This window comes from Lethenteron reissneri, chromosome 15 (genome assembly GCF_015708825.2).
Source record: "Lethenteron reissneri isolate LAM-NWPU_2019-01 chromosome 15, ASM1570882v1, whole genome shotgun sequence".
Classification (NCBI taxonomy): domain Eukaryota; kingdom Metazoa; phylum Chordata; class Hyperoartia; order Petromyzontiformes; family Petromyzontidae; genus Lethenteron; species Lethenteron reissneri.
In genome coordinates, this window is record NC_083793.1 from 5,956,209 (window position 1) to 5,983,236 (window position 27,028).

Genomic DNA, 27,028 nt, shown 5'->3' on the forward strand with positions numbered 1-27,028 from the left:
TGTTTGCGTTCGGTCGCAACGTTTTCTCTTGTTTTGGACTATTTTGCTTCGTGCTGTTTTCTGTCACACGATGGGACGAGTCGTCGCCCCGTCAGTCAACTCGCACCCGTCTGATTGCGATGACCGTCAGTACGGCAGCGATCCCGATAACCCCCGAAATTATAATGGAATGATATGATAGCAAGCGTGGGGCAGTACTAATAATTATCGTCATCAGCCACTGCTGGACGAAGGCCTCCCCACGCTGCCACACTTACCTCTCACGATCCCGTGATGCAATAATCCACCCAGCGCCCACACGCAAGCCCATTTCATTGCTCCATCTCCCCAGTTTACGTGCCTCTCAACTGCCTTTCATTAATTGTCTGCCACTCCCTTGCTATTATCATGATGTTGATCCTTCAACATTCACCAACAATCCCAGCACGAGGCAACAAGAGGTACAGACGAAGCCTTGAAGATTTTGTGCGGGGTTTTTTTGTTGTTGCTGCTGTTACAAAATTGGGTCAATTCCAACATCGCCGGCTGACCTTTGCGTGACCCCCCCCCCAAGCGTAGCCGGACAAGGGCGAGTGTCACCGTCAAGCCACGCCGACTCAATTAGACGAGCGCATGGAAACGGTCGGGGTCGGGCGGGGTGGGTTGGAATCAATCTGTAACACGAATTTAGCTCATGGGTAGTAAGTGTTCTTTTCCAATTGCTTATATGCCTCAAAAGAATAGAAAATGGCTATTATTCCACGCAAACTTTGCTTTTGTGACCAGAACTTTACGTGAAAGAATGACACAAATGCACACCACGTTTTCACATTGAAAATAGGCACATTTCAAAATATCACTGTCCTAGTCACAAAAGGCAAAGTTTGTGGGAAATAATAGCCATTTTATGGACTTTTGAGGCATAAGCAATTAGAAAATAACACTTATTACCCAGGAGCAAAATTTTTTTGTTTGTTACACAGTCAATTATCGCTTCGTTAGCGCGCCACGGACATCGTTTGCCTTCCAGTAGCGACTACCACAACTGCAGCAGGCAACTGCAGCAGGCAACAGTAGCGGCAGGCATCTGCAGCAGGCACAGCATCGAACGCACGTCCCTCGATCGCATCACAGGCTCATTTCTGGAAGTACATCGCCGGATAAGCATCTTAATGCCGATGATATTTCCCCCAGTAAACATTAATGATACAACACCGCGAGACATGAATTGCTTTTAAACGACGCAGTCAATGCCACCTTTGCTGTTATTGCTGCTGCTGCTGCAGGACACTCTCTCGCAATTATAGACCCTGAAACTGCTGACAAGCAAATGCTTGTTTTCGCTTTTAAATTGGGCTATCGTTGGAAGAGGGGGGGACAAAAACTTTTGTTCCCTGGCGGGTTACAATCGCTGTGTTTTTTTTGTTGTCGTTGCGTTTTTATTCTTCTTCCGTCTCACCGACGAAACTTACTTGAGTCGCGCGGCTGAAAAAGCGGAGAACTTGCGAACATCGGCGCTGCGGGTACGCCTCGCTCGCCTACCGCTGTTGTTGCTACACAATGCAGGGGATGGAGAGAGGGGGGGAAAAATTCATCGCCGGTCCAGTGTGGTGCACGGATGCACGCGCTCTGTGCCACGTGGTGTCCGGTGACCCGAGTTAGATTCCCGCTCGCGGACACCGACGTCAGCAACGATCAATCGATCGGGACCGGTCGTGGTGCCGCATCCCCCTGGGTCGAGTCAGCCTCATCGAATGAGAATCTGGTGCGGTGCGCAAACATCGCCACGAAGGGAGACAAAGGCGGCCGGTGCGGGGTGCTGGCCATCCACCCTCGCTAACAGCACTTGCCCCAACAGTCTGTTAAAGCTATAAGGGGGCGGGGGGGATCTTTGTCTGGTTACGCAGCCTTCCTTCCACAGCGGCAACCTCCCTCCACGCCTCTTCCACCACCCCCGCATGCATCTTCAACAGCAGCCATGGTCAATCCATATTCTTGGTTCGTTCGGTAAAGTCACGTAGAAGGGAAATTAGAAAATAATAATGATAAAAAAAATTCTATATACTTTATTTTATTACTTCCTTTCTACGTGACTTTACCGAAAGAACCAACAATATGAATCCCTGCAGTCACGAAAGCTTTAAATCAAAATGGTCAATCCACTGAAGGCCTCCCCGAGTCTTATAATTAGTGGAAGTGGGGGTATATGGGGGGTGGGGTGGGAGATTTCACCACGTTTTACGGAGCCCTTTGTCGATCCGTTGCTGGATTAAAGCCACACTCCAAGCTCTGTCACTCACATGTGGCCTTGTGTTCTGCATCACCACGCTGGTGAGTGCAGGTCGGTGCAGGAGCAGTAGCAGGAGGAGGCTAGCGAATTGCACTCGTGGTTCGGGTTTTAGTGTTAACCACTGCGCCAACTCTCTCGCAGATACAAGTAATATATTTTTTTATAAAAAGGTGTTGTTGTAAACGTTGCACGTGCGAGGAAACCGGAATTGCAGCGTGTTGAATTAAACCTCCCACACGTACGGGGAGATGACATACATATTTGCCGTGTTTGGTAGTTTGTGAAAAATTATGTGCGCGAATCAAACGCAAATGTTTGAAAACGAAAATCAAAGATTGGAACGCGGTGGGGTGGAGGGGGGAGGGGTTATTTTTGTTGTTGTTGCGTTATCTTTGATGGTTTTTTTTCTCTTTGAAAAACAAATACGCCGCTCGCTGATGTTGGGGTAAGAGGTTCTGTTGCACGGAACTTGAGCCAAAATCACTGAACAAAACGGATCGAGATCATTTGGAATCAACAATAGCAGCTGCTCCGCCATGCCATATGGCAAAATATTCGTTGCGACGTTGGATCCTTAATGTTTGTTGAATGTTGACCAACGTTTTACACGCACATCTAACATATGCCGTTTGTTAAATCATTTGCAATGGATTGCACAATGGTTATGCAATTTGCATGTGCGTTTAATTCATGACAATGCATGTCGTTGGTTATTTTGTAATATACAGTTAATCATTGCACGTATAAAACTGTTTGCATTCCAATAGTGTAATGTGTTGCCAATAATTAAACATGTGTTAAATGTATATTTTTGGTGAACATTTAACAAACAATTAAATTTCGATTTAAAGCTTTCGTGACTGCAGGGATTAATCTTCTTGGTTCTTTCGGCAAAGTCACGTCGTGAGAATTATTTTATTATGTTTTATATTTATTATTTTATTATTTCCCTTCTACGTGACTTTACCGAAAGAACCAAGAAAACAATTAAATATCAAACTTAACAACAATTATCACGCAAAAAATATCACGCAACAATTATCAAGCAAAAAATATCAAGCAAGATATATCAAGCAACAAGTATCACGCAATACATCTCACGCAGCAAATATCACGCAGCAAATATCACGCAGCAAATATCACACAGCGCTTAAAGCGACACATGAGCCAGATTCGCAATTGTTTTAGGACAAGAGGCATGGAGGTGCTGGAAGCGAACGCGATGTTTGCGTTGAGCGCTGTTAACTTTAACAAACTGCTAAATTTAACAAACTGTTAACTTTAACAAAACTGTTAACTTTAACAAGGCAAAGACTCTCTGCCTCTCGCTGCAGAGAGATTTATCAAGGCGCGTGATGCACCACCACATGAAACGTGTATTGATTTTCCCTGTGGCGAGAGAGATTATATTTTAAATTGGAACTAACAGCGTGCTTTATTTTCATAATATAGGTTGATATATATATAAAAAAATAGAAATGCCACTTATGCTATATATATATACATAATGATACGAATTTAGTAGTAGGTTTTTACCCTTTTAAACTGGTACAAAACTGACACCTTTATACAAGGCATCATGTTTGCAATAACCACAACACAAGTAGTCAAAAATGCAAACAAAAAGAAGCAACTCTGATAATGATAATAATATGCACTGTCCTTGAAGTTGATTGTACATATTATTATCATTATCAGAGTTGCTTCTTTTTGTTTGCATTTTTGACTACTTGTGTTGTGGTTATTGCAAACATGATGCCTTGTATAAAGGTGTCAGTTTTGTACCAGTTTAAAATGGTTAAAACCTACTACTATATTTTGCCACTGGTAAAAGAGGTCTCATAATGATACGAATTGTATAATATCCTGCCCTTGTTTGACAGTCCGCTGCCAGATAAAGGTGTCCACACGCCTTGTCAGTTATCGGGTTGATTGACGCGCAGCATCCAGGACCAGTTCCGATAATCCCTCGCCACTCATGCTAGCCTCGCCACTCATGCTAGCCTCGCCACTCATGCTAGCCTCGCCACTCATGCTAGCCTCGCCACTCATGCTAGCCTCGCCACTCATGCTAGCCTCGCCACTCATGCTAGCCTCGCCACTCATGCTAGCCTCGCCACTCATGCTAGCCTCGCCACTCATGCTAGCCTCGCCACTCATGCTAGCCTCGCCACTCATGCTAGCCTCGCCACTCATGCTAGCCTCGCCACTCATGCTAGCCTCGCCACTCATGCTAGCCACGGACGAGTATTGAACTCAGATTGCAGGATTCACGACGCATTGCACGAACCACTGCGCGACCACTCGAGCACCGGCTACTCGTGGAACAAAACAATGCAAAGAAACCGCGTCGTGTTGCATATTACAGCATGAGCCCCGAATAGCCCTGTCAAGTGCTTCAGTGCACAGCTAATGGCATCGATGAAGTCACAATTGACCGCAACGTTTAATCGTGTGGATAAACGGCGATTGGAGCCACCGCTCGCCTGACCCGAGGTGGACAAAAGGGAACGTCGCTCGCGTACATCACGGGCACGACTTGCACATCAGCCCCGATCACATGCAGACTTGTGCGACCATTTGCTCGTTACATCGCTACCTTCCCGCGCGCGCCTTCCGCGCATTTTGATCCGCGCATTTTGATCGAGGCCCCCTCCACCACGTTTTGTTTGACTCGCGAGCGACACTGAGCTCGGCTCTGCACGTCAAGAGTCGCGGTCATTTATGTCCGTCAAAGAATATTGCGTGCGAAATAAATCGGGTTACTATTTTTATTTTTTACCGTCAAGTAGAAAACATCGGCGAGGCGTTGCGGCATCAATGGTTTTGGCTACGGTGACATTTGGGGCCCCTTTTCCCTCATTGGGGACACCTCAGCCTCTGCCCGATAGCCCGACGTTGGCAGATGCAAAGGAAAACCCCGAACCTGTGAGAAAACGACACTGCCAGGGGGGACATCTGAAGCTTGAGCAGCTCCACACAGCAGTGGCTTCCCACGGATTTCCATGCAAAACTTGCTCAGGCCAAAACACAATGTCATCCCCCCCACCACTTCGCGCAAGAAGAGCACAAGTGATGTCATCACATCTACCACTCTATTCAAGGAACGAAAGAGGAGGATTTCTCCACAAATCTGGCTGTCGCCTGATGAAGCTGGTTGTAATTACTGGCGAAACGTCGTACTCAGATTGTAAATGTTGTGGATTTGCTCTTCAACACACCGGTTAATGCTGTACACTACACACAATACACTATACACTAGTGCTGTACTAGTACACTACACTATACACTACACTATACACTACACTATACACTACACTACTATACACTACACTATACACTACACTATACACTACTATACACTACACTATACACTACTATACACTACGCTATACACTACACTATACTCTACTATACACTACACTATACACTACTATACACTACACTATACACTACTATACACTACGCTATACACTACACTATACACTACACTACTATACACTACGCTATACACTACACTATACACTACACTATACACTATTATACACTATACACTACACTACTATACACTACACTATGCACTACTATACACTACGCTATACACTACACTATACACTACTATACACTACACTATACACTGCACTATACAATAGTGCTGTACTAGTGACGAATTGGCAACGTTCTGTTTTACGTGACAAACATTACTAATTGGCTGTGTCGGGTGGTGGCGGGTTTAACGACACGTTTATATTTACGCGATCTAACCCAAAGAAAAACCTGTTTTATGGGTAATTTAGAGCCTCGCAAGTGTACGGTCGAGAACACAACAACAACAACAAACAAAAATCAAGATTCCGTTTGTTCCCCCCACCCCCTCCCACCTCCCTCCCTTGGCCGTAACAAGCCGGGTCCTTCGGTGACAGCCGCTATTTGACAGTCGCCGTCGCCGCCGCCGCCGCTGCTGCTGCTGCCTTGCAGAGAGCACAGCGAGTGGTAGATTGCTACTGACCTTCACAGGGACCTTTGTGTCAACTTGTTAGTTTTGATCTTGAATGTCTCTCGTCATTTGCGCCCTCTCCAAGATTGGCCTTTACCTCGGCCCGGGTTTCGTACGCTTCCTTTTCAGGCCACGTGTAACGAGCGTCGAATGCGGTGCACTTAAAAGCGCGGAATCAGTCTATACAGATAGTACGTCGACTGGAAGCATCTAATCTCGCAGATGGTTTCAGTTTTTTAAGGGGAGGTTTTTTTTCTTTCATCAGACTGAAAAGTGTACGTATTACCCAGCCAGGACAACGCCTCGCAGCCAATTGCCGTTGCCTTTATACAATTTGCATGGATGTTGTGTACGGTTCTTCTTCAAATCGGATGAAGGCATCTCCCATGCTGTATTGGTCATGGGAATTGTTTGGCCATACTTCACCACGCTGGTCGCTGCGGGTTGGGTAAGGGGAGGGGTGTCTCTGACAGTTATGGCTAACATCGGTGCAGACGCACTGCCTGCAAGCTCAGTACCTAGTCCACTGATTGCCACTATAACTGGTCCCTCTCTGTGCTGTCGGCCAAAATGCCGCCTGTCATTTGCGAATGTGTCGTATGCATGGATGTTGAACTTCCTTCGCACCGTACGTAGCCAACCGTGAGTTTTTGTCACTCGTGCGCATCCACCACTCGGAGCGATTTCCTGCTCAGCTGAGCAATGAGGTGGTGCTCGCCTCCCGTTTACAGGTCTGAAGCAATGGAGGAAATTCCATATTCCTATGGCGAGAACGACTCCATCCATCCTTCACCACAAAGTTGTCGTCATTATTTCAGCCCCGGAGGGATGCAGTGCTAAGTAACCCTCCAACAAGGATTTAAACTCGCAACCTCCCGAATTGCGAGCCGCTCACTCGCTCTGTCTCCGTGCGTCGCCCACTGCCGATGCAGAATCACCGACGAACACCGCTTAACCGTCCGTGCCCGTAACCGTGCCAGCAGGTGAACGCGCGAGGGGCGCAAGCGTCTGGGCCGCCCGCTCCTCCGCGCTGGTCTAACCCTCGCACCCGCCGCCCGCCATCGCGCACGCACGCCCCTCCGCGGCCGAGCCATGCCTCTTCCGTCGCCGCCACCGCCGCACCGCTGCCACCGCCGGCACCACCACCACCACCAGCGCCGCCGCGCGTTCCCCCTGCTCCTCGCGCTTCACGCCGCCGCCGCCGTCGTCTGCTCGGCCTCGCGGCCCGAGCCTAGCCCGGGCCGCAAGGATGCGGAGAAGGAGCAGGAGCTGCTGGTCGGGGGGCTGTTCCCCGTGCACGAGAAGGGCGACGGCTCCAAGGACTGCGGCCCCATCAACGAGGCGCGCGGCATCCAGCGCATGGAGGCGATGCTGTTCGCGCTCGACCGGATCAACGAGGACCCGCGGCTGCTGCCCGGAGTGCGGCTCGGCGCGCGCGTCCTGGACACGTGCCTCAAGGACACGTACGCGCTGGAGCAGGCGCTCGAGTTCGTGCGCTCGTCGCTGCAGAAGGTGGACGGCACGGACTTCATGTGCCCTGACGGCACGTACGCCATCCACGGAGGGAACGCGCAGCCCATCGCGGGGGTCATCGGGGGGTCTGACAGCAGCGTCTCCATACAGGTGCGGTCGGTCGGTCGGTCGCGGACAGCGATTGCATTGGAAGGGGGCTTTGTAGTTTTGTGAAAATGTGTGTGGAGTGTCCTGGGGACAGACAGAGAGATGGACGGATATTTTTTTCCCAGGCAAAGCCAGAAAATAGTAGCCTCCCCACTCCATCAAGAATAACACGTCAACATGCATTTAACGCTGGGCTCAGAGGACAGAGCTCTGAGCTTGCATCGCCAACATCCTGGATTCAAATTCAGGCAGCTACCCAATATTAAACTGGGTTCTCAAGTGTCGCAGGTGTAACGGCCTCAGCCCATTTATCAATAACTGCACAATAAGTCCCATCAAATTACATTTTGTTCTGAAATTAATGTTTCTTAATGCCAGCTCTGGGAGTAAAAAAAAAAAATCTCGGTCTGACTATTGTGCAACACACATTATTGTCGGTGGCAAAGTTGGCATTAAAGTGTTGCCCCCTACGGTGTGGATCATAGATCACTCGCAGAGACCTCAGAGGTAGCTCTTTGATATCCGCTTCCATGGGCTGTTATGAAACATGAAGGGTTGCACTGCTCTGTTATAGATCTAAAAGGATGCTTCGTCTCGGCATGACACCGATAGCTTTAAAAAAGAATTGACTCAACATTGGCAATACTACAAAAAAAGTTTACATTTTCTCACGTACATCTTCCCACCTTTTGATCATCGTCACACCTCACCCGCTACCCCTAGGTGGCCAACCTGCTCCGGCTCTTCCAGATCCCGCAGATCAGCTACGCGTCGACGAGCGCCAAGCTGAGCGACAAGTCGCGCTACGACTACTTCGCTCGCACCGTGCCGCCCGACTTCTACCAGGCCAAGGCGATGGCGGACATCCTGCGCTTCTTCAACTGGACGTACGTGTCCACCGTGGCGTCGGAGGGCGACTACGGCGAGACGGGCATCGAGGCCTTCGAGAACGAGGCCCGCTCGCGCAACATCTGCATCGCCACGTCGGAGAAGGTGGGCCGCTTGACGAGCCCCGACTCGTACAAGGGCATCGTCCACAACCTCATGCAGAAGCCCAACGCCCGAGTCGTCGTCCTCTTCATGCGCAGCGACGACGCCAAGAACCTGCTGGCCGCCGCGACCAGCAACAACACGTCCTTCCTGTGGGTGGCAAGCGACGGGTGGGGCGCCCTCGAGAACGTCGTAAAGGGCAACGAAAAGGCCGCCCTGGGCGCCATCACCATCGAGCTGTCGTCGTTCCCCGTGCAGGAGTTCAGCGAATACTTCAAGTCGCTCAGGCCCAGCGCCAACGAGCGCAACCCGTGGTTCCGCGAGTACTGGCAACACAAGTTCCAGTGCACTCTCCCCGAGCTGCCGCACCTGGAGAACGAGTGCAGCCAGCAGCGGAGCCTGAACGACAAGAACTTTGAGCAGGAGTCGAAGATCATGTTCGTGGTGAACGCGGTGTACGCCATGGCGCACGCTCTGCACAACATGCAGAGGTCCCTGTGCCCCAACACCACGGGGCTCTGCGATGCCATGAAGCCCATCGATGGCAAGAGACTCTACAAGGAGTTCATACTCAAGGCACAGTTCGACGGTAAGTTCGTGCGTTGCGTTCGAACGCGGGCCATGTTTACCGTCGCCTGCCGACAATTGCATTGGTGTACGTATGTACGTATGTACGTATGTATGCATGCTTTAGGGGGTTTGCGTGATTCGCAGGCGTGTCCGTTATGTTTGTCGTCGTGTATTGCACCAACAAATAATTTCTGGCTCGATGTCCCTAAGAGCACTGCATGCCTGTTAACGCCTGTTGAGCATCGTCTCTTCCCGTACTCCTCCCCTAGAGTTACGCGTTTGACAGTTTTTCTTCGTTCAGCATTACACACTGCACGCACCTGATGATTGGCAAATACATTCCACGTGGAGGGCACTGTTTCAGATGACGATAAAGATCTTGTGTGTGTGTGTTCGTCTTTGGTGACCCAAGAGCGCTGATTCGAGTTAAGATTTCTCTACGTCTTGAGGAATGTCTGCCAATCATCAGACATGTGCAACTTGTACTGCCTTGTTTTCGAATATAGAAGACTGCGAACCATGGCAGGTCATGCAACGCACACATTCACGTGCCGTATATATATAATGCATCTCAAATTTGTTTTGTGTTCACTTTGTTGGCCTTCCCCACACCTGCGGTTAGCACGGGTGGCTACGTACGGTGCGAAAGAAGTTCAACACAAAGACATGCGAGAAGCTATACGATTAAACCATAGGCGGAGTCTGACTTCTTTATTTGGAACGTGGGGGCAGGGGTTCGCTTTCTCCCGCACATTAGGAATAGCGGGAGCATAGAATTATTTTTTTAAAGATTAATTGTAAACTACTGACAATAAATTAATAAAGGTGTCCAGTCTGGGAGGGGGCATTGCCTCCCCCTCCTCCCCCCGGCAAACTCCATCCATGGATTAAACCTAAAATGAATACAATAATTAAACAATGACGATAAATACATCAGAATTGACAGCCTTTTGCTAATCCACTGGTGCAAGAAGGCCACACCGCAACATGTACGTCTGAAGTGGTTTGTCTGGCAATAGGTCACCGTGCCGGTCAGTACCGAGGGGTCAAGGACTAGTTCAAATCACTCTTTGCCACTGACCTCTAGACCTGGCTGTGAAGCAATCTCGGGGTCACTGGCTTCATAGCGGAGTGCACTCTCCACTCTGCCACCATTCCACGTTAATTTACAAAAATCTGACGATTGACTGCTAATTCATACTTATGTTACCCGATGTTTTTGCTAAATTATATTTCACGATGCATTGCCTGTGTTTATTTGACAAAATATATTGTCAAAAAACGTAATTTCGTGCTGAATCTTTCCACCAAATCTCATCCAAAAGAGCGCGCGTGAGGACGCTGGCATATTGTATTCAGTGTAAATCAACCAATTCTTGTTTCTACTCATTTAAGCACAAATTGGCTATTGGCAGAAGGCACGTTGGCATTGCCTTTTGACGAGGAATACTACGCGCGTGACGGTATGAACAAAGTCTACATCCACAGGTGATCCGACCATTTATTATGAGACGATCACAATAGGAGTGCATGCATTGGGTAAATTAATTGTGCATAGCTCCTCGTGGTAGAGCAATTAGAATAATTGCCCATTATGTTACCCTGGTCTAATTACGATAAAGAGTAAAGCTATCTTGCTTCATTAACCATTATATATAATTGCACCTTAGGTAATGTTATTTTTTTCGTAATTGGTTAATAATTATCACTGCGCTATTAAACAATTACGCGAAATATTTACTTTATATTAGTGAATATTCCACCACCGTTTAAAATGTAAGGCTAAGCATGCGTGTCCGGGGACGAAGATCCCCCTGTGGCCTGCACTGTTGAAGCAAGTGCTAAACCCAAGCAGCTATAAAGTACCGTGATACATACCAACACATCGTGCTCATATCTACTCCATCTACTCGGCTGATTCTTAAATGCAGTGGTTCTTGACCATTACTGCTGTCTTGCAACCCATTGTTGGTTCTCAGTCGTCCAATCAATTTATAATTTTGATGAAACAAAGTAGTTGTAATTCTAGATTTGAAGCTTTCGTGACTGCAAGGATTCATATTCTTAGGTTTTTTTCGGTAAAGTCACGTAGGTAAAAAATTTAAATTAATAAAAGTAAAATAAAATAAAAATAAAATTAAAATCGCGACGTTTCGGAGGCAACACAAGCTTCCGTCTTTAGGTGGAACCGTCACAGCACGATAGTTGTATCAAGTAAGTATCTTACTCGTGATTTTAATTTTATTTTAATTTTACTTTTATTCATTTTTATTTTTTACATACGTGACTTTACCGAAAAAACCTAAGAATATGAATATAGTTGTAATTCGGTGCCCGTGCGGATTTTGTCTTTCGGTGATTTACCTTCTAAAAAAAATTCCTGCCGTGTCTCGCCACCCCCAGAAAGGGCATCTCGCATTCCCAGGGGGTGCGTACACCCCAGGTTAGGAACCACTGCTTTAATATGACCCAAAATGCATTCGACCACCACACTCTGCAGGTCAAAACACTCCTCTGTCTGCTTCTGCCCAAGTTCTCATAAGCTTGTTCAATTAAAGACACGTATTCATTCTCATCGATTACTCTTTCAAAAGTGATGTGTTCTTGCAGGCTGCATGACGTTTTGGCCCTTTGGTAAACAACAGTGATTGTTAAATAATAACGATATGTACATACTGTGGTCGATTTTTTTTATTTTAACATTTCATATTTTAAGGACAATTTCGGATACTTTTTGTATCTTCGGACCAATTACATCGTGTGATCATATAACGTGTGTCTTTGTGCTGATAAACACGACATCGGCTGATGCCACGTGACTACTTTTGGCGGGAAAAAAAGCGCAGGCTTAAGGCCTCGACAGTGACCTCAATCCGACATGTTTTTTGTTTAAATTGCATCATCCAAAATGTTAAATCTCGGCCCGATTTCATATTTTTGAGATCAATATGGAAATCTGGGAACGCGTCCCTGATACACGCGCGTGTGATCATCACGCCGCGCAAAGCCGTAACTGTAACGCACTGAAATTCATCTCCATTACTAAGCTGCAGGGTGTACAACATTCTTTGGCACGTGTCATAATGGGTAGTACTGCAAGATCGGACCATGTCCGATTAGCACGGTTGGCTACGTACGGTGCGAAAAAGGTTCAACATACATACATACTATTATAAGGTAGCACCCATTACACACAAAATGCTTGCCACAAATAAACCACAAGTGCACCTTGCTGATCTCGTCAAGGAGCATAAACCATTACGGAAACTCCGATCATCCTCGCAGCAGTGGCTGTTGGCTCGTCATCAAACAAAGATGGTCACCGCATCGTGCACTTTAAGATGCGCTTCTGCGGCCGTCTGGAACGCTCTCCCGATATTAGGAAGCCACTGGAGTTATGAACTTTTAAATCGTCTAGATTGAAAATTCATTTCTTGAGAACCACTTTTTTGTGTACAGTTTGTTGTCCTTCCTCCCGCACCTGCGATGATCACGGTTGGCTATGTACGGTGCGAAAAAGGTTCAACATACGTACGTATATATGCATTTCGTTCCCGCACGCAGCCCCGTTCCGCAACGACTCGAGGGTTCGCTTCGACAAGTTCGGCGACGGCATCGGCCGCTACAACCTCTTCAACTACAAGCAGACGGGCAAGCGCTACACCTACACCAAGGTGGGCTACTGGGCCGAGGCTCTGCACCTGGAGACGAGCCGCATCCAGTGGGCCAAAAACTCCGTGCCCGTGTCGCAGTGCAGTGACCCATGCGCCAAGAACGAGATGAAGAGCATGCAGCCCGACAACTGCTGCTGGATCTGCATCCCGTGCCAGCCCTACGAGTTCCTGTTCGACGAGTTCACCTGCTTGGAGTGCAAGCTGGGCAGCTGGCCCACCGACGACCAGACGGGCTGCTACGACCTCCCGGAAGAGTACATCAAGTGGGAGGACGGCTGGGCCGTGGTGCCCGTCACCATCTCGTGCCTGGGCATCGTGTGCACGCTGCTGGTGGCCGCCGTCTTCTTCAAGCACAACGACACGCCCATCGTGAAGGCCTCGGGCCGCGAGCTCTGCTACATCCTGCTCTTCGGCGTCTTCATGTGCTACAGCATGACCTTCTTCTTCATCGCCAAGCCGTCGCCGTCCGTGTGCACGCTGCGGCGGCTGGGCCTGGGCACGTCGTTCGCCATGTGCTACGCGGCGCTGCTCACCAAGACCAACCGCATCGCGCGCATCTTTAACAGCGTCAAGGAGGGCGCCCAGCGGCTCAAGTTCATCAGCCCCGCGTCACAGGTGCTCATCTGCATGGCGCTCATCTGCTGCCAGGTCCTCTTCATCATCGCGTGGCTCGTCGTGGAGCCGCCCGGCGACCGCAGGGACACGTCGCTGGAGAAGCGCAACGTGGTGACGCTCAAGTGCAACGTGCAGGACTCCAGCATGCTCATCTCGCTGGGCTACGACGTGATCCTGGTGGTGCTGTGCACCGTCTACGCGTTCAAGACGCGCAAGTGCCCCGAGAACTTCAACGAGGCCAAGTTCATCGGGTTCACCATGTACACCACGTGCATCATCTGGCTCGCCTTCCTGCCCATATTCTACGTGACCTCCAGCGACTACAGGGTAACTCCGTCGCTTCGGCCCTTGCCTTTACCCTTCTTCTAGCTCTGTGGGGTATCGCGGTTGGCCTGGGCCCTGGCGCCTAGGCCCCATTCTGCCCACGGGCCGTGGAGCAGTTGCATTGCCTGCACACTCGATGGCTACGCCCACTGCCAAACGTGTACATCATTGTCCACGTGGCAGATTTTACTCGGGATCTCGACGAATCTCGGTAGCTAAGCAGGCTCGAGCCTGGAGAGTGACATTGCCCTCCGAGGCCCACATTGTATCCCCGCTCAGCAGCCAAAACCTCTTTTTTGCTTAAATCTTGACTTAAAGCTTTTGTCACTGCAGGAATTCATATTCTTTGGGTCTTTCGGTAAAGTGACGTAGATAGATCAATGAGTTTCAAGGACAATGCATATATTATCATAGTGTGTTTTTTGTTTGCATTTTGACTGCAAATATTGTGGTTAAGGTTTCAGTTTTGTTGCCAAAAGCCCTATTATTACGTAGATAGGTTAAGAAAAATATAACAACAAAAAACTACGACGTTTCGATCGCAACACAAGCGGTCGTCATCACACTTTTCCTGATGGTGTTTGGTTGTCGCCCATCCAAGCACGATGCAGGCTGCTCAACCCTGCCGCGCAAAACGAATTGAACCAAAAAAGATCGCACCAAAAATTGATAATAGGTAAATAATGAACAGTTTCTTTTTTTACTTGGCAGAAGTCACTTGCATATTTCATCACCACTTGGGCTGAAAAGAGACGCAACTACCGAGCGTAAGACCGGCCCACCCTGAACGCACCCGATCATGTCAACGCTCGGACGTTAATCAGGAATTGAGCCTGGAAAGTGTCCGGACAGCAGAGTGCTTGGGAACACCCGGTGTTGTCACCTTGGCTGGGAGATGGCCAAGAGATGGAAGTGCAGCAGTGGAATCTTAAATCTATCTGTACGGAGCTTTTGAGTGTCACCTTTTTGTATGCACAGTGAGTTTTCTCCATGTCCTCTGGTTTATACCAACAAAACTAAATATTCACAGAAATGGCCAAACATTACAAATTCCGTGAGTTTTCGTGGGAACATAAAGGTAATTATTTGGATTATTATTAATATAAGCTTTGTGGTAACAAATAAACCACTCTGATCACGCCATGTACTTTCGACCAGCTTTCCCCCAATTTCATTCTCTCTCCTGCCCTGGGTAAGCCACTCACATTGGCCACCCACCCATTCATCCACCAACCCACCCATCCATCTACCCACTTGCCCACCTGCCCATCCATCCATCCACCCACCCACCCACCCATTCACGTAACCACACATTCACCCACGGACCCCCCCAGCCCCCCTCCCCAATTCAATCGTCCACCTTCCCATTCATCCACCCACCCATTCACAAACCTATTTAGCCACCCATTCACCTACCCATCCATCCACCCACCCACCCATTCACGTAACCACACATTCACCCACTCACCCACGGCGGTGTGTTGAGCAGGTGCAGACCACCACGATGTGCGTGTCCGTGAGCCTGAGTGGCTCCGTGGTGCTTGGCTGCCTCTTCGCCCCCAAGGCTCACGTCATCCTCTTCCAGCCACAGAAGAACGTGGCGAGCCTCCGCGTCGTCACCAACCGCTTCAGCGTCTCGGGCTCCGGCCCCTCCAGCTCATTCAGTGAGTCACCGCCGTCACCACAGCCACCGCCGCCACCGCCGCCACTGTGTGCTTAAGAGTTTTGGCACCAAAGTTACATAATAGCATGCCTGTCAACACCATGTATTAGTGCCTGTCTTATTACATACCAATTCAGACCGTATTGGTCACCCCGTGGTGCCCTTATAAATCTCAACGTTCATCCTACAAAGTCCCATTACAAGGGAGAAACACAAACAAATAGGCAAAAATGTGTTTGCCCGTATCGAAATGGCTGTGCGCCGTATGGACCTGAAAACTCAATTTCCCTGTACAAGAATACGGGCTAAACCGTATGGATTGACATATATGTAACTGCTTCCCCAGATATATTATTAGTGCATCCACAAATCATCGATTCTATACTAAAGACATTTTGTTTTCAGACAGCATGTGAATATCTCGAATGAAGGGCCCAAAATAAGATGAGATCAGAGCATATTTTTTGGTTTCAAATAATTGTTTTCTGATATGTGTGTGTATTGTCTACAATGCGGTCGTGTAGCGGGAAGCGCGCTGCGCTACGAACCCGGCGACCCGAGTTCAATTCCCACTCACGGCCAACAACACCAGTGACTATTAACATAATCGGTCCTGGACCTCCCCTAGGTCGACTCAGCCTCAAACGAGTATCTGGGGCGATGTGTAAACATCAGTACTGGGGAGACAAAGGCGGCCAGGCATAGTGTTGGCCAGCCACCCCCTCGTGTGCCGTGCCAACCTTCATAGGTGATACTCGCTAACAGCACTTGCCCAAACAGTCTGTTAAGGCGTTACTGGGGGACAGACACAGCTCAGCCACTTCTGTCACTGCAAGAGGCCCTTGCAGTGAAGTCGTGAGCAAGAGGCCCTTGCAGTGAGTGCAAGGGCCTCAAGCGTGCCAAAATTCCAATCAGTGTTGTTGCCATGTCGAAAATATTTCCCTCTGGAACCAGATTAGTGTGGCTACGAAGCTTGCGACGATGGACGGATATCGTTTGCGAGCTGTTACAAAGTGGTAGGTGTCACGTGGCAGAAGGCCGCATGAAGTGAGGTCGCAAGCCATGGCCATCCCATGAGCCTTCGGTTCCCCGCCCATGCATGGATGGAGTCCGTTGGTTTTCATCAACAAGACAGGAAAGAACACCCCACACCAGAGGCTGAAATCCTGGAAGCTCTCTCTGGACACGCACCTCTTGCTCCGGCAGCCGAAAATAAAATACCGACATCGGCACTCGCTGGACGAATCGTGGGCGGTTATGGAGGTGGCAATAAATGCCTCGTCGAGGACCCGACCGTGGAGGCAGCGAGCATCTCTCTCACACGACGACCCTGGACCTCGCGCTCGAACGCACAGGTTCACCGACCTGTGACGGTGGTGAGATCCAAAGCGTCAAAACGCGTCGCCGGCGAAGGCGCCATCCGTGCAACGTCCTAGCGGTGCCGCTGCGATCCACGCAGCGTCTGCTGCCTCCTTGGGCTGGTTTAAAAAATCTTCTTGGTTCTTTCGGTAAAGTCACGTAGAAGGGAAATAATCAAATAATAAAAATAAAACATCATAAAATACAATTCTCACGACGTTTCGGCCACAACGCAAGCAGCCGTCCTCAGGTGAAGAACAGGGCTGTCGGAAAGACAGCGTCTGAATGACTTTACGGAAAGAACCAAGAAGATGAATCCCTGCAGTCACGAAAGCTTTAAATCGAAATGGTTTAAAAAACTTAGCATTTCAAAACTGTTCCTTTCCCCCCCTCCTGCTGTACGACAGAAGAATAATTATTTTATACCTACGTGACTTTACCGACAGAACCAAAGAGTATGGATCCCTGCAGTCACGAAAACTTCAAATCTAGAAGGAAGAATTGGCTCTTCGTGGATTATTTTAATTTGTATTTTTATCAAAATGGAATTTCCCCCAATGTTATCGTCAAGTGGAACCGTCACGTCGAACCATCGCAGAGGAGTGCAGAGCAGTGTCAACGTACGGAACAGCGGCAGTGCGACGCCCCGCGCTATACAACAACGCGTGGCAGGTGGTGGGGCTATGCTTTTCACACAGGGTGCCTGGCTGGCTGTAAGCCACAAGCCCTCCGCTGCAGCTGACTGACAGCCGGCCGGCGAGAGCGACGGACTGGGGAGAGCTCGTCTGGGAGATTGTGTCAGCGGGGGTTTCCGTTTGGATTGACATTTGAGGGCGGGAGATTGCTGCCACGCTCTGCCCGTCTCGAACGGGTGCCGTACGCGATTGGCCTGAGGAGCCTGTCAACGTGAAGTGAAGCCCCCCCCCCCCCCCCCCATCGCCCCCAAGATCAGGTTGATTTGATTTTTTCTCTTTGAGTCACAGAGGCAGAGCAAAGGCATGTAAGGATCGGACGCTGAGTGGAAGGAAAATGCTTTGGCCTCATTGCTTATTGCAGTCGTTTAATGTCAATTAGTGCTGCTGGCTGGTCATAGAAAATCTCTGCATCACAGAGCAACTCGGCTGCATTTTTTAAATGACACTAGCCGTTCCTTTTGGGGGGGGGGGAGGGGAGAAATAATCCAATGAGCCGCGCATTATTTGACTCTCCTAACCAATTTGACCGACTTTCCCGACAAAATAAAAGCAGTTAAATTATTGATTTAAAGCTTTCGTAACTGCAGAGATTAATATTATTGGTTCTTTCGGTAAAGTCACGTAGAAGGGAAATAATAATAAAACAATATAAAACAATAAAAACCCTCACGACGTTTTGACTGCAACACAAGCAGTCATCGTCAGGTGTGAAATCCACACCTGATTATGTGAAATCCACACCTGATGATAATTGCTTGTGTTGCAGTCGAAACGTCGTGAGAATTTTTATTGTTTTATATTTTTATTATTTTATTATTTCCCTTCTACGTGACTTTACCGAAAGAACCAAGAATATAAAAATAAAGGCAGCCTACTGTGGCTCTGCATCACGAAACTCACTGCTTCTCAAATCGTATAAATATAATCAATCTGGACCTTGGACATTAATCGACGCTGGCAAAGGGCAAAACGTTTCAAAAACGATCTGATTGCAGAAAGCTGAAGCCGGGCTTTGTCATTGCTGGATGTGTAAGCTAAAACAACATCCCTCAATCCTGGTTCCGAGCGCAAGGTTGTGCTGCTGATCCGTCGAGATGTATCTTTCGAGACAAATAATCCGTTATCATAGCACAGTGCCAAGCGACATCGTGCCGTGCAAGGTAGTAGTGGCACTTAGAATTGATAATAAACTAAATTACCAGTCTGCTCGTTGGACATTCATAATCTCATTGTGCTTGGTAATAGAGCCGACAGTTAATCCTGGTGTCCTGTTAAAAGTCCCGCTGCGGCTCGATGAAATAAAATTCACGTGGCCCGCGCTAAATTGATTGCTCCTACCTGGCTAAATTCTGAATGACGAAGTCTTCACCTGTGGAGGCTGGGGGCCGTCCATAAATGACGTCACGCACCTGGGGGGAAGGGGGTAGTCAGACATTTGTGACGATGCGTGACGAAGGGTGGGGGGGGGGGGTTGAGAAATGTGACGTCACATCAAAATGCGCAACTTTAAATAAATATAGACAACACGTTCTACTTAGTTAAATAGACTTTTTAATAAATGTTTTCTCCTACAACATCAGAGTGCAGCAGCCACATTAAATACGCACTACGATGACAATGGTTTAAAGCGATTTGAAGCATGTTTTATTTTGGGGGGAGGGGGGCAGAGCTTTGTGACGTCATATTTGAGGGGGGGGGTCTGACTTTTTGTGACGCCGTGTGATGAAGGGGGGGGGGTGGTCAAAAATCGTCCAAAATCGCGTGACGTCATTTATGGACGGCCCCCTGCCACACGAGATGAGCGTTTGTGTGTGGCTCATGAATCTTGTGCCGGGTCCCCTACACCGAGCGCATTTCGTACGATTATTTTTTTCGAGTTAGCTCACATTCTCGCGTCCCTGTAATCACAAGCGCGTGCCTCTTAATGAGGAAGTGACGTCCGTTGAAGCTCAAGTCAACAAACAGCTTCAAAGGCGTCACAGTTGCTGCAGAGGAAATGACCCGCGCACTATTTTAATACCACGCATAGCTGCACGCGCCACCCTTAAGAACGTCACGAACGTGCGGGCGTGATTCAATTAGCACAAAGCTCCAGTGTCTCTTGAAGCCATCGGACATTGCCGCAGCGGTGGCAACGCTCGCAAGGAAAAAGGTGGCTGTTTTTCAGCCCGTCCTACACGCACGCAATGACGAATCTCTGTTACGGCCACCCGTGACGAACAGACCCTGAGGTCCGGCCACTTGCTGTGAGGGGACGGCTCTTATATTACGCGTTTCTGTGAAACCGCAGGACTGGAGTGTAGCCCACAACACCTTGCAGTCATGTCCATTTGTGGCGAGGTCGCTTCTGAATAAGTAATATTAAAACAAACTTTTTTTTATATAAACACGCTTTTATGAAATGTACTAGTAATGACAGAACTCCACGACTCCAGGAGTGGCCCCGAAGCTTGCCACAACGTAAGAGGCCTTGGTCATTTACAGCCATCGTCAGTTGACCGTAGAATAATTAAACCCAAGCCGAAACGTAACATATAAAAAATAATGCTTAAAAATATGTTTTTTATTTTTTATGATAGAATATAGTATTGTCATCAGTATGACATAAGTATACCAAGTTTGCAGTCGATGCCACATTGGGAAGTGGGTTAAAATTGAGCTACAAATTTTGAGGATACGACAACGACAACAACAACAGACAAACATAGTTAAATAAAAGAGCCTATGTTGCACAGTGGGCCTTACCTGGTAAATAAAACCAAAAAGTTGAGTTTAGTTTCGGCTGCAAATTCAGGACAGAAAGGGGACCGAATTCTCCCGTGACAACTTTGCTTCGCAGGCTCGCCTCGACATTCCGCGTTAGAAATTCGGGCCGAGCAGAAATATTATGAACTTGGGAAGGCTCTGCCGGGTCGCAGTTGAAGCCGCTTGTTGCCCATGCACCCCAAGTTCTCCGAGAGAGAACCAAGCCCACGGGGGTGGCTGCACCTGAGTGGGTGCGAACTGCGCTGGCCGTGCTGACAATGGTACCGGTGGCATCTTGTCTCACTGCCGCCCTTCCTGTGCCAACCGACGCAAAAAACCTCGGCGGCCTCCGAGAATCGAGAGTCATGATTGTGAACCAGCGCACGAGCTGTAAACAACGAGCATTTGTTTTATAGGCAGGATGTTTGTGGGGGGGGGGGGGGAGGATTATTAAATCGTGTACGGTTGCACAGGGGTTGGAGAAGTGGTGCAACAGGTTGCACGCTGCAATGTGAACCCGGTGACCTGAGTTCAAATCCAGGCCCCAGGGCTATCTGCAGTAGGCGAGTGACATCTGAACCAGTCCTGCCTGTGCGCTCACTTCTTCACCAATTGACAGTAACCAGCGTGGTGAAGTATGGTCAAACAGCTCCCACCATGACGGACATTGCATGGGGAGGCAGTCATCTAGCAGTGGATTGAGAATAGGCTGTCCATTTATTATAACTGCTGTGATGAAATTGACTCGAACACGCACATGCGTTACACTGAATTATAAGTGTAAGGCAGAAACAAATTCCAATTTAAAGCCCTTAGCCATGCAACAGCTTTTCGCCATTGAATTTTTTTAAACAAATAAGCACAACAATTCATTTTTTTTCATAGCATCCGAATGTAATTTCAATTTCAAGACGCTTTACAAAACGAAAGATGGGAGAGACAGGGCAGAACATCACTGACGAATGGTTTAAAAGTTTTGCAGAAAGTATGAAACAATGCGTGTCTATAAACATGCTCGCATGAAAGCTTGGAATTTCAAAGGTAGCAGCAACATTGACAAAATGTGCCCCCCCCCAACCCTGCCCCCCCCCCCATTCTAAAGTGATCCATAAACTGGTTGCAACAATAAACTTGGCAAGAAAAAGAGACGAGAAAAATATCGACGGGGAGTTTATGAAGTTGTGTTTTGTGAGCTCTATGTTTTCTCACACTGTTGTTGTGTATTTGCACTGACTGTCCGTAGTAGCCCCAGCTCTGCCTCATCAGGTGTGAAAGCACCCCTCGATTAGCACGATTGGCTACGTCCGGCTCGAAAGAACTCCAACATATTCTAGATTTGAAGCTTTCGTGACTGCAAGGATCCATACTCTTTGGGGTTTTTTTTATATTTTCTCACTACTACCAAAGATTTGTCCATGAAGCCATCCAGATATACAAACATAGACACAACTTCAACCGAGAGGATGGTTTTAAATTAAGCAATCATTGGAAAGATGTCATCAACCAAGCCAAACTTTAGCCGCCTTATAATTGTACAGCCATAGTAGCTTGTTTAGCGTTTCACACACTGCTTGCCAGCAACCCACGGGCGTGCATAATAAAAGGCGGCTTAATCCTAGCTTGCTTCTAGATTTGAAGCTTTCGTGACTGCAAGGATTCATATTCTTAGGTTTTTCGGTAAAGTCACGTAGGTAAGAAAATACAATTATAATTAATACAAGTAAAATAAAAATCACGACGTTTCGGAGGCAACACAAGCTTCCGTCTTCAGGTGGAATATCCAGGGCCTACCTTGGCTCCTCCCACCCTCAACCAGTATATATACAAGGACTGCTTTCTTGGAATTTATCTTACTTGATACAGCTATCGTGCTGTGACGGTTCCACCTGAAGACGGAAGCTTGTGTTGCCTCCGAAACGTCGTGATTTTTATTTTATTTATTTTACTTTTATTAATTTTACTTTTATTTTTTTACCTACGTGACTTTACCGAAAAAACCTAAGAATATGAAACCTAGCTTGCTTATCTACTTCCGCCATCTACATCACAAAGCTCCAGGCGTTGCCTCCGAAACGTCGTCATTTAATTGATTTGTTTTCGTTTTTAAATCCTTTATATTAAGTTCACTTGCTTGCTTAGGACCGTGCAAATCTTTCGGTCGTTTTTTAACCCACTTCCCGTGATCCAATCGAGCTGACATTTTCCACACAGACTCGTTGTGCGTGACAATTAATATTATATTTAATTACCAATTGCTTAATGCTGCCATGCAATCATCTGACCCATAGGTGGCAGCCATCTCAAGCCAGAGGACGAGAGGACTATAGCCGCCACGCAAATAAAGGATTTATAGTGAAAAACTTTGTTTTTACGGGTTATACTTGTCCTTTTTTAACTCCAACATACACTGCACGTGCATAGGCGCTCGACTCGCAGCACTCGCCCGAACATTCTGTTCAGCGCCGCACGGGGGATCTTTGTCTTTGTGTGCGCCGCAGGCCAAGTCCCCTGCCGAGGGGTGCCTACCGTGTGCAACGGAAAGGAGGTGATCGACTCCACGACCTCGTCGCTTTGAGGGCCCCCTGTCGCCAGGCACGAAGCACAGCACGAACGAGCCGCAAGTGGCGGAGTTTACTTTGATTTTGATTTCCAGAGTACCTCCATCCACTGCCCGCCTAAAAACGGCGTGTCCTCAAAAAAAATAGCGGAGTGATTCAAGGGAGTGAAGTGGTGGCATCCCCCCCGGTTACAAAGGTTGCCATCAGTTCTGGTCTTCACAGGATTGCCCTTTTTGTTGTTGTAGGGTTGTAAAATTTGGTTTGCCAGGATATTCAAAATCTTGTTTTTTGTCACTTGCCTAATAATACACTGCTCAAGACAATAGATTGACATGTAATATCCCATCTTTCCCTTATTTCTTAGATATTTTTCTCATGTCCCACTTTTTTTATTTAAGTTCAGAGGTGGCAAACTGATGCTGCAGTGTATCCATTTTATTAACAAAACCGCGGTTGTTTCCATGAAGATCAACTTTTGGAATTTTATTTTTTTAAGCGATAAACAAATAACATCGGAGCAAAAACACAAACCGTATACAATTATCAAGATATGCCATCACTTTTAAAAGTAATAATATTAACAAAATCCTGACCTGGTCTGGAGGGTGTGGAAGAGCAGTACTGCACTGCACTGCTCCCAGCACAGTGCAGTTCAGTACACAACTAAAGTAAATGGAACACATTGCGGTGATGGAGGTACTGCCCGGCGCTGCGTGGAGACCAAACGACGCACCGGCGTTGCTTTGCATGCCGCTCGCTGTTTAAGCTTCGCGAGTTCGAGTTCAAAACGTTTCCCCGTGGTTTTTTTTTGTTTAACCCCGAGTACGCACTTGGAGATGTTTTAGGCGTTCGCCCACTTCGAGAGCGATGGAATGAGCCGCGGGGGAGCGTAAACATGCGAGCCCGCTACCACAAATTGTCGAAAAGCAGTCCGGCATATTTTTGATCATCTCCGCGACGATTTGAGATCAGCTGGGTGCAGAGTGAAGCAATTTCACCTTCGCCGACACAGGAGTTTGCGGTTCAGAAATTCCGCAGGTGCAGTTCTGATGAGTTTAACGATGCCCTGTGCTAACCCTCATTCTGAACTCTGTTGTAGTGGTGTGATGAACGGAAGCATTGGAGCAGCAAATGAGTTGCGCAGAGGTTCAGTTAACGGGAGAGGTTCGTTCAGAGACACAAAAAACAACAACTGTGGAAGAAATAAGCGGCGTCTTGAAAAAAAACCGTGCCAATTCACGGGAAAGCTTTGTTGTCCTGCAAGTAGTGTTTTAGTGATCGTAGGAAGATGAAGTGAAGTTAATTTGCGTGGCCATACAAATACAAAATGACCACATGTTAATGGTTGTGTGTCAATGAAGCCGTGACAAGTTATCTTGATAAAGACAAACGTGCGTTATCGAGTTTTTCCAGGACCACCACTTCATAACAAAAATCATTCAGGCCATCAGGTGCCCAACATGGGTATTGTTTTCCTTACATTTGTGCTACCACTAACAGCAATGTATAGTTTGGTAACGATTTGTATGTTACTTTACTTTTTACTCTGAATCAAACTTAAACAAAAATGACATTAGAAATATTGTCACTAGTTTTTGGTGCCGCCTATATGATTGCATCTGGTAGACGACACGCCTATCAAATGCAATACAAATTGGTTTTATACAGAACTCCAAGCGTGAAGAGAGTGCAGTTATATAAAAGCCCGCACACAGGCGTGCACAAATCCACACTTGCTGTCACTGCGATTTTTACAGCATCGGGGGTAGCAAATGACCTCTATAAATGTGCCTCCCTGAAAAATCAATTTTCTTAACACTGACCTTTTTTTAAAAAGAAAATGGCATTAAAAATGTATACGGTAATGTAGTGCAATATCCTGTCGGTACAAAAACAAACACACACACACACACGGACTCGGCAGTGGTTCTTGCCACAGCGTGAGCCGTAGGTGCCCACTGATCCTAGGCCGGCTCCGTCACTGACACAGTGTCGGTGGCACTGCACTGGCACACGAGTACAATAAAAGCCCCACGATAAAGCGCGGCTCGTTACACCACGGAGTCAGATTTAGCGCGGGGGGCAAATCGTGGGCCTTCGCCGGTTATTAAAAAATTTCCTAAAAAACAACAACAAAGGAGGCACGAGGATGGATGCAAGAAGATGACAATTAAGATGATTTGTTGATCAGGTAGATCAGCTTCTTGGCAACCGGGTAGTGTGCCTCGCCAACGGTGCAGCCCCAGGTGTCCAGAGGCCGATCCAGCCTCCGCCACCTGCCCTCCCCACTTCATTGGTCGCGTGTACGCAGTCCGGCAGCGGAGAGCCGTCAGCCACCACCCCCGGCCCTCTCGACTCCAACGGTCACGAAATTGCAAAATTTGGCAGCAAAAAAAAAATTAACGCGCATTATATTTCGCGTTATGACGCGGGTAGTTAGCCCACAACGCGAGGTGCCACGTGTCCTGACCGAGGTATATCGCGCATTTTTTCCTGCGTTAGATGTGACGGTCGAACGTCACGCGCGTGGCTAGCGCAGACGGCCGCCTCTTCACGTGCGGGTGAAAAGCAGAAGAGGGGGGCAGTCATGTTGGCGACGCTTCACCCACACGGGGGGCCAGATACGGCCTGCCGCTTCGTTTCGTTTGGCCCGCGGCCTGTGTCTGACATTTATCCGTTGCTGCAAGGCATCTTAGCCGCTCTAATCGTGTACCAGAGGGAGAATTCAGGCTGACCCATTTTATCGGTACCCCACTGATTATACACTGGTCAACAAGAAAAAAACTTTTTTTTCTGGCCTGGACTTTTGCAGCTGTTTTAGACTAATTTCAGGGTGCTGATTCCAAATCTGATCTCAGATTTGCTCTATAACATCATTTTAATGCTATTGGCATACCCCATTTTCATTGATTTTACCCGAAATTAACTCTGTCACTTATGATTGCAAGTTGTTGCGAGTCAGTGACTGCTTTATTGTTAAAATATGGTGCTGTATTTTTAGGATAGTGTGTTTATAATATCATTTGATGTAGATATCCGCATTTATTTAATATTTTTCTTCTGCAGTTTTTATTGAAAATGCAATATTTGATATCTCAAAAACCTAATGTGATAGACAAAAACTGATGCCAGATTTGGAATCAGCACCCCAAAATTACATTAAAACCGTTGGAATACCTTATGCCAGAAAAAGTGTGTTGACCAGTGTTATTATTGGTGATTATCTAAATTATATTGTGAAGGTTCAATACTCTACAGAGGGGTGTTTTAAATATAGACTTCGCTTGCTCTATAATTTCTGATTACTTAAGTGGGGTATTTATACATGGATCACCTTGTATTTACAACATAGCAGCACTCTTTGTCTTAATTTCAGAGCGCTTAGTCACAGTGGAAAGGCGGACTAAATATTGTTCACATGACTACTTGATTATGATGTTTTTGTTAATCATTGGTTGCCTGCCAAAGCTATATGAAAGTCCTATTTGGCGCTTAGTAAGGACTGTAAGGAAGAGATTCCACACCTTTGGAGTTGGGAGAAGGTCCACACATGAGTTGCGCTCTCCGATTATTTAAGTGCAGTAATCGATTGCTCTATTGATTATCGGTTCGATTGTTTGACCAATTGGAAACAATTAGTTTCCAAGCGGTACCCTCTGTACGGGAGGCGATGGGCAGGGCTTGGATGATATCTCTGGCATCACCAGCCACGTTACAACGCTGGGCGTGGTAGGGGGTTTCCCGCATTCAGGAGGCAGGGTGATGTCGGAGCGGCTATGATTTCTAAGAGGCCTGAGCAATCGACCACGAAAAATAGATTACAGGGACTCCTCTACTTACGAACGAGTTGGGTTCCAGACGTCTGTTCGTAAGTCGATTTGTTCGTGAGTCCAACTTTACTCCTGTCAATGCCAAACGTGTTGTACGGCATGTACAGTACTACTATACA

At 47.6% G+C, this 27,028-nt stretch overlaps 1 protein-coding gene across 8 annotated transcripts in view; it reads left to right on the forward strand.

The window, feature by feature from the left end:
• The window catches only part of LOC133342626 (metabotropic glutamate receptor 3-like), a 52,617-nt gene extending 27,593 nt beyond the window's left edge, over positions 1-25,024 (forward strand). For 5 of the 8 annotated variants that reach the window (XM_061551898.1, XM_061551895.1, XM_061551900.1 and 2 more), the window contains 5 exons: positions 7,250-7,889; positions 8,610-9,465; positions 13,011-14,062; positions 15,549-15,723; positions 23,020-25,024. In XM_061551898.1, coding sequence (XP_061407882.1) covers positions 7,359-7,889; positions 8,610-9,465; positions 13,011-14,062; positions 15,549-15,723; positions 23,020-23,096 — 2,691 coding nt within the window. In that variant the 5' untranslated portion in view covers positions 7,250-7,358 and the 3' untranslated portion in view covers positions 23,097-25,024. Of the gene's footprint in view, positions 1-7,246; positions 7,890-8,609; positions 9,466-13,010; positions 14,063-15,548; positions 15,724-23,019 lie in introns of all 8 variants that reach the window. The other 3 variants (XM_061551899.1, XM_061551896.1, XM_061551897.1) reach the window with 1 other exon arrangement.
• Positions 25,025-27,028: the final 2,004 nt, after the last annotated feature.